This window comes from Rhopilema esculentum, chromosome 18 (assembly GCF_057945365.1).
Source record: "Rhopilema esculentum isolate cy_ngs chromosome 18, ASM5794536v1, whole genome shotgun sequence".
Classification (NCBI taxonomy): Eukaryota; Metazoa; Cnidaria; class Scyphozoa; order Rhizostomeae; family Rhizostomatidae; genus Rhopilema; species Rhopilema esculentum.
Window position 1 is genome coordinate 2,830,680 of NC_142832.1, and position 8,348 is coordinate 2,839,027.

An 8,348-nucleotide genomic window follows, 5' to 3' on the forward strand; every position below is an offset into this window, starting at 1 on the left:
CAGCAATAGACACAAGCAAAGCTTTCTTGAATAGAACAAAGCTTTCTTGTTACCCCCACCTCTCCCTTTATGACAACAACAACAACGTCTTTGTACTGTCAATCGAGCGGCAAGATGGCGGAATACGAAGGAGTCTCCGTTGATGTGAAGAAAAAGGTTTTAGAGGCAGTATATGTTTCTGCAGCCTTTATTTTAGCAAGATTTCCTTATGCATCAGCAATTTTGCTTATGTTGAGCACTGGTGAATCGCTCAAGACATCGCTATCTGTGGACCGGAATAAATTGACCATGTCATACGGCCACATAGGGATGTTCTTCTTTGCGGCAACTGCAATGTCTTTCAATCTATTTGGAACAAAGAGATTTTTTGCATTGTTAACTGTTGCACAATATGCTGTGACATCAGTCGAAGATTACTTGGATAAAAGCAAAAGGGAAACTCTTCTTGTAAGTATTCAATATTGTTAACTCAAAATACAGACTGTTTTTCATTTTCAGATTGAAAAAGTGATAAGGTTTGCAACAATTAATAGCACCTGACGAGAGTCTGCTAGGACCTATTTTTAGCATTCATGGTTGTGTCTGGGTCATATCGAACCGGCTACTTTGAAATAACCTTTAAGCTTATATTTAAAAAGGGGCTCGAACCCCGTATTGTTTCTTTAAAAAGTTGAGAAGTTTTGTAAATAAAATTGCAAATTAAGGCGTAGACGCAATCTTGCAATCTACGTGAAAACATTCTAGAGGCCCAAATTCTTAATTTGCTGAAGACAATTGTACTTTACATACGTTTTGAAAAATTTACTTGCCACAAAAAATACAATTTTAACCAAACTTGTTTTAGCATGTGAGTCCCCCTAAATGAATGTATTGAGAGGGGATATGTTCTGTCTAAGCTGTCAAAGGGCTTGTCATTGCACTGGGAGACCCTGCCCTAACATTCAGTAAATGATTTTGTTACTAACTGATAGCCAAACTCTATGGCTCAGGCTGGACAACTTGCATATGCTTGCAGCTATGCTGGACTTAATGCACAATATGCTGTAGTCGTTTCTTTATGATTATTGCTGCTTGCATCTCAAACACATTTGCTCTCAGGTTGCAGCTGATAGTGTGTTTTGTTGCTTGCAGCTGCATGTAGCCAAAGTCATATAGGTTTTTTAACCTGGTCTTGGGCTTCCCCTCTTTCAAAAATCTTTAATGCCCTTTAGTTATATGATTCACCTTATGTCATTATTGAACTTTTCATTTTTGAGGTTCGTCAAATATCTCGAAATGTTGCTATTATGGGTTGCTACTTGATGGTAGCCGGAGGTTTATCAGACTTTGAAAGAGGTACACAGCGACATAGGCGACTCCTGTTAACCGGAATGCAGTTACTTGGTGTGTACTCATTCATCTATGCTGTCATCATTTGGAACAGCCCCACAGAATTTAAAGTTCATTCATCACATCTACCTGGTGGAACCATTACTACCTTCATATTTATTGCTTTATTTTTGGTTGTTGGCATATGCCTCTATGGTGGATATGAGGTATTCTATTTTTCAAAAGTTCTGGCATGGCTGCTTTTTGTAGTGACAATATTTGTTGATTTAGACACCAAGATGTGGTGGAATGTAGCTCACATCCCTCGTTGGCTGACTATGACTGTAGCATCAAAACATTTGTGTATTATTGTTACTCTCTTATTAGTAAGAGGGAACATCAAGTAGTATTTACATTTTCTTTAGGTCCAAAATTTTCCTTCTATTTTTCTCTGGAAATCCTCTTTAGAAAAAACTACCTATCTTCCATTTTCAAAATTTCAAAAAGCATTTTTAAAAACAAAAGCAGGAAATGTCAAGAAAGACAGCTATATTGATAAAAGATACAAGAAGGCATGGAGAAATATAAATACCCTTTAGTATTTAAAATTTTTAACACACTAGTCCTAAATTCATCAATAGCTGTAATATGCTTTCTTCTTAGAATTTATATTCCACACAGAAAGAGCTATTTTGTCAAAACATTGTTTTCCAGTCCCTTTGTTTCTGCGTATGATTCTGGCTTACATCATATTAACAAGCTTGTCAAAATCATCAGATGAGCTCTCTAGGTTTGAAGATTGTCTTGAGGATCTGTTTGAATGAAAAAAAGATACCATTCAGTGCTGTGCTAGTGGACAAAAACATTAAGAAGTTCAAAAAAAAAATTAAAAATCAGTTAATATGTATTTGTCGATAGGGTGATGGTTTGATTTACAGGGTACAAGGATGGTTTGTCTAGTTTCTGGCTATATTTAAAAAATAATCTAAGTTGTGCCTAAATCTATACAATACATGATTAACTTGTGTATTGATTAATAAAATGTTATGTTTTTTCTATGAAAATCTAGCTTCTAAATCTATTATAAATTAGATTTTAGGTCAAACTCTTTACCCCAGTGAAATGTCAGCAGATAAAATTTTGTTTATCACTAAACCTTAGTGCACTGCAGTGTTCCTAATTTCCTTTTTCTTAATCTTAAATTGCACCGGCTCCATAACATCTTTGTCCAGGAAAAAACAAATCAAGATTTGCACTACTTATTTTGCTTTGAAATTTAAAAAAGACATACTTTCGTTCAAGGTTCAGTGATTCCTTTGTCACTGCCCTGGGTAGAGAAATCTTCCTTGGCACTCTTGCAGGTTTGTTGTCTCTTTGATGTCGGCCTCTGGTTTTCCTTTAATGTAGGAAAGCATTTACCATAATATTTACTTTCAATACCAAAACTTTAGAAAACGACATCAGCACTAGAATCAAATTTAATGATAAAGGGGCTTAAAACTGTTTTGTTTATGTTTCAATATGTATGAATTTCATTCATTGGGTTGGAAGCTTTTTGTAGGGGGACTATAAACCATAAAAAATTAATACAGATGGTCAAAATTGCCAGTCACAATAAACATATAATTGTATCCATACTGTTAATTTTTTTGCAATTTTATATCTTCTGCAAGATTTCTGTTTATCTCTGACAACCAAGAATCTTTCTTCATTACCCTTATTAGGTATTTCAAACCTGTCAGCAAATACAGGCAGTTCACACCCATAAAAACTGCAAACTGCTTAAAATTCATGTTAAACAAAGCAAGCCACATAAATTGCAAAAGCCACAAGCTACTAAGCACACCATGGGTTAAAAACAAAAAACAATCTCAGTTTCAGTTTAATGTTGATGTGACTGAATTTGATATACAGTTAATAAACTATGTACCTTTTTGCTGGTGGTGGTGCAGCCTCTTCAATATCAATATCGTCAAACAAGGCAGGCAATTTATCCTCTTTCAATGTTTTTGTCACCTCATCCTTCAATTAGAATTGAAATTTTGGTCATTTTTCATTTATTTAGAAATATTTTAAAAATTTTATGTTCTTATTGAAATCAAAACAAGCTAAAGCAATGAAAAGTTAATCCTTTAGATAGAATAACCTCTTTAAGAACCTTCAGTTTCTCTGGGTTTCTGTGACTCAAGTTTAGAGTTTATGTCTACTGGCAAAGAATATTTTTTCTAATCTACTGACACAATTAGAGATAACATTTTAACACTAGGACAATAATTTATGTCAAAATATTTTACATTCAACTTTGTTTCATTTCTAAAAGCTAGCCTTATAGCCTTATTTACTTTTGGCCAAGTACTTGAGGATTCAAGATTTCTTTGTATTTGACTAAGTTGTACAATCAGTCAGGGATTGTACAATGAATCTCTACATGAATATATAATTGGATGATTGCGAGGAAGGTCAAATAATCTAAAAGCAATCTTTAAAAAAAACACAACAGAGAAATGCCTAAAGTTAAAACCATTGGCTGACAAAAAAAACCATTGACCAATAAAGGAATAATACAAACATATCTTTAAAAGACAATTTTCCAAGCTAACCTTTTCTTGCTCTTCGTCTGTTGTTTCATCATAATTATCACTTTAAGAAATAGTTATAAAAAAAATTAAAATAACTTTAGTCATGTTTCTTAGGTTTAAAATGCTGGAGATCTATTGTTTTGCACAATTGTTATTCATCATTTTATTCCACCGTGAAGTCGCTGATCTCTCAATTTTCTATAGATTTGCCACAAACGTTGCTCTCAGGAGATCAGAGATATAAACCCTGTGCTCTGAGACATGTATATATAACCAGATACTTATCTAGTGCTCAGCCTTTTAAAGTCTCTTTGCAAAATTCACTAACTTTGTCCCACAACTCTTCCCCCCCCCCTTCCCACTATATCTTGTAAAATTTCAAATGCTCTTCCTTTATCCGTCGCATTACCAACTAAAAATAAGAATGCTGGAGACTGCTGAAACATGAGAGATTTGACAATTTGGCTTAAATTTCAAGCAGACAGGCAGGAAAATTCAGATTTTGTCTTTGTTTATTATCATACTGACATAGAAGGTGGAAAATGCTAGAATACGGTTAACATCTTTAATGTTCCTAATAACAGATCTTATGCTCCTAATAACAGAGAAGTAAATCTGTAATATCCGTAATATTGTGACAGCACATGTGCGGGGTTTTATGGGTGGTGGGGGCTTTTGGGGGAGGACAGTTGCGGCGACTGTGGTTGTCGGATGGTGTTCTCTCTACAGGGGCTGCTACATCCCAGCACTGTTGCCTGTGCTGGCCTGATGTCCAATGTGAAACAGATCCTAGTATGTATCCGTATTTAAACGTATTTAACCGTATTTAATCATATTTGTCAGTAAGTTAGTTTAGTGTTTTATGTAATGACTCTTGGGATAGTCATGGGTTCTTGCTTCCCAGGGTCATCGTCCTTGTTATGTAGTCCAGTAGTTTGTAAAGTATAGTCTTAAGGACCTCGTTTTTGTAAAAATTTTATATTGTATAAAAAAAGATAAGTAAATTAATATTCCTCCAGTGTCTTCAAACAGCCACTCAGCAAAGTAACATTTACATACCTTGGAGATCTTTTACTTGTTGTTGTATTTCCTCGACCTGCAAAATGGAAAAAATTTTAGAATGAGTTGTTTGACTTCATTTGAATGAAATAATTGAATCAAATTATTCTGCCACACTAACTTTAAAAACCAAATGTCATGATTTGACACTTGCTTCATAGAAACAAGGTATAGTGATTTCACTTACCTACTTGTGAATTTGTATGACTGTTTTCCAATTCTTCACCTGTGGATAATGTATGTTATCGTTAATACATCAATAATCAATCAATAATTAGCGTTATGTAATCATTGTATTCCAAAAAAAATTTATATCATTTGATGTCACTTTTAAAAAAATGAAATTAAACTGCTCTACCATGCTTATTGCTTTATGTGTTTATGACCAGAAAACTAATTTTACTTTTAGCAGTGTGACAAAAATAATGTATTTTCCAAGTGGCAATCAATTCAAATTACAAATTTAAAAAGATAATGTTTTTGAAAGAGTAAAAAGAGGACATACATTTTTCCTTCAGCTCTCTAATTTTTGCTTTCTTTGCATTTAAAACTAAAGCAAACTGCAAAAAAGTTGAAGGTTCTCTATAACAATGTAAATTCATAAATAATTAAATTTGTAATGCTATTCATAACTATAACAAGGAAGATTTCAAAAAACTATAGTTATATAATATGAACTAATAAAAATTTGCAGATAGAAATTACATCTAGGGCCCCAACCTGTTGGAAAGGGCACAATTCTTGCAGTTGTTATTGTATTGAAATGTACTTAGGTATATTTGTCAATGAAAACTGAAACTGAAACTTGCATTTTTTCATTTTTCAGTTAAAACAACTTGGTTTTGCCCAATGTGCTAAAGAGATTCCAACCTTGCCCTAAGGAGACTTAAGCTGATTACTTTTCTACCAAATATGAATGTCTATATATCATTATATTTTAATTACTTCTTTCCTTACTTACTTTTTCATACAAACTTTTCTCAATTTCGTCTTTTGCATGAACAAACCCTTCCAGCCTCTAAGAAAGAATATGAATTTAAGAATTCTTTAAGAATTAATTGGATTTGAAGTTAATCTTCATAAGGACATTCATTATTCTTTACATTTTAAGTTTATACATTTTTATAGAATATAAAAACGGAAACCTTCAAAGTTTTCTCTCTTTCTCTTAGCAGTTTTTCTTTTGTGGAAGACAAGTCAATAATTTCATCCTAGAAAAAATGAGAAATATTTCAATAAATTAAAATGTTAGTAACAAACTGTCTATTCAAATAATCAATGAGTCAATCAATAGATCAGCCACAATCATAATCATATTTAGATCACTACCAGTCTCATAGGAATTATGATAAACATCAAAGTAGATGAAAGTTAAAGAAGCAGCTACTGGTTTAAAGTCAATATCCTATTACAATACTAGACAGTGTTTTATGACATGTTCAGAATATGTTACCTTCATTTTCATAAACTGGCCAACAGCTACATCAAGAAATTCACTTGCATTTATACCATTGTCTTTTTGTAACTTTGCTGTACCAAGCTTGAACTATGAAAAAAGATTTTGCCTTTACTAAAGTAGGCAGTAAATTTGGAAGGATCTCCATTGTGCTGAAAATATCAGGTTTACAGTTTAAAGACAGTAAATATATAATGCTTGGCTGATTTCAAAGAACACTTATAAAGGCTTGGCACGCTGAGGTGACAAAACCAAACAGATTTCCCATTTACTGACTTTAATTTACTTCTTCTAAAGGAGTCATGTTTTGTTTTAAAAATTGCATATAAAAATTTAATGTGATTTGCATTGCATAAGCAGAAAAACCAATCTGAAATTTTAAGTTTTTTTATAGCTTTCATAGACAAGTGGAATTTGAAATCCCACTGCAACACCAACAAATCTCAATTTTCTAGCAATCTAACAGAAATCAGAAGGAAAACAGGTGATATACCTTCAAATCTTGATCTAGCACTTTCTTCCACGAGATCTATATTAAACAAAAGATTTATTTGAAGATTGGAATCAATGCAAGAAAAAAAATCTCAGAAAGTTGTGATAAATGAAAGGCAATAGCCTTAAAACTGCAACACTTACCACAGCAGTGTTGTCTTCAATCTCAATGCCAAGAGAGAATTCTTCAATACGTTTGGTGCTGTTCAATGCAAATGCAGATTTAGTCTCAGAAAGGAAGTCAGAAAGACTTTTCTCTGCAGAAACTGCTTGGTCTTTTAAACTTTCATGATTCACTGGAATTAAAAAACTGGGCTTACTTTAGGAACTGACAATACATTTCTGGCACTAGTTTTCTAATTCTATGTGGGCAAGTAAAGTATTACGATAAAGGTACCAAAATGCAAACAGAGAGAGAACCTGGGATGCTAACAAGATTTAAAATGGCATATCAATATGTACCCCTCTTCTTGTCAAAAAAGTAGATTAATTAACATTGATGAAAAGGTTTTGACTCTTGGTGCTACAAAATCTAAATTAGAGACATTTTTGCAAAAAGAGTTGACATTGTTAATTTCAATTGATTTTTAACTGAAAAACACTTTAAATGGTAGCATTTCTACAAAAAAATAAGCAAACAAGACATATTTGTTAATCCAGGAAATGGTCTTAAACATCCGAATTTGGTCTTCAGAATTGTCTACTATCCTTGTTTTAAAAACATTCTATTGATAGGAAATGCTTTAACTAAAAAAGTGCATTTTTTTTTATATAATTTTAAGATTACAAACATTATAAACCACCTATATCCGTAAGTGAGAGCTTATCGGTCGATACTGTATCACCCAAAGTTCCAGTTATTACTTTTTGGGCCAAAAGTTTTCCAATATAATAGTGTAAAAAATTGTTGAAAGTAGAGATAAATGTGTACCGAATACCAGAGGATGTATTAAATGTGAACACTGACCACCAATGCGGCTTTAGATTGTTGCATATTACATCATCAAACGTAAATTTTAGCAGAAACAATTTAGTACCTTGACCTGACCAAACTTGCAATTCATCAAGAGCTGTTAAACTGAGGCATGCATCTCCTTGTTTTGGACACTGCGTAATAAGATAATAACTTTTCCCATCGGATAGGATTTTTAAGAAAGATTGTTCCATAACATCATTTACTTCCATGTTTGACGCTCGAGAGAAATTCTCGGAAAACTGTTGTTTCCACAGGGGTTGTATCTTCTTCCGTGAGACCTATGCCCTTTAAACTGTCAAGGCACACGTTTATGATACACCAAACTTTTGGATAAGGTTACCTAAGCACTATAGCTGGTTTGGTACATGCCGACATGTTATGATCTGTCCAGAGGCAAATATTTTGTTTTGCAATTTTTTTTGTTTGGGCATCCTATGGAAAGTGGAGGCCACCTTATAAAGGTGAACCACCTTACCTC

At 33.2% G+C, this 8,348-nt stretch overlaps 2 protein-coding genes across 2 annotated transcripts; one reads left to right on the top strand and one right to left on the bottom strand.

Moving 5' to 3' along the window:
- The first annotated feature begins 73 nt into the window (after positions 1–73).
- LOC135696686 (transmembrane protein 101) lies at positions 74–3,037 on the top strand. The gene is made up of 2 exons (XM_065216172.2): positions 74–447; positions 1,257–3,037. The coding sequence occupies exons 1-2, from the start codon at positions 115–117 to the stop codon at positions 1,713–1,715; spliced, it is 792 nt and encodes a 263-aa protein (XP_065072244.2). The 5' UTR covers positions 74–114; the 3' UTR covers positions 1,716–3,037.
- LOC135696681 (DNA repair protein XRCC4) lies at positions 1,861–8,310 on the bottom strand. Its single transcript, XM_065216167.2, has 13 exons — positions 7,932–8,310; positions 7,039–7,190; positions 6,896–6,931; positions 6,400–6,492; positions 6,092–6,157; positions 5,908–5,964; positions 5,452–5,506; positions 5,134–5,172; positions 4,947–4,983; positions 3,909–3,948; positions 3,239–3,330; positions 2,600–2,704; positions 1,861–2,120 (listed from the first exon to the last, which is right to left on the bottom strand). Exons 1-13 carry the CDS (start codon positions 8,077–8,079, stop codon positions 2,051–2,053), a joined length of 990 nt encoding a protein of 329 aa, XP_065072239.2. The 5' UTR covers positions 8,080–8,310; the 3' UTR covers positions 1,861–2,050.
- Between the last annotated feature and the right edge of the window lie 38 nt (positions 8,311–8,348).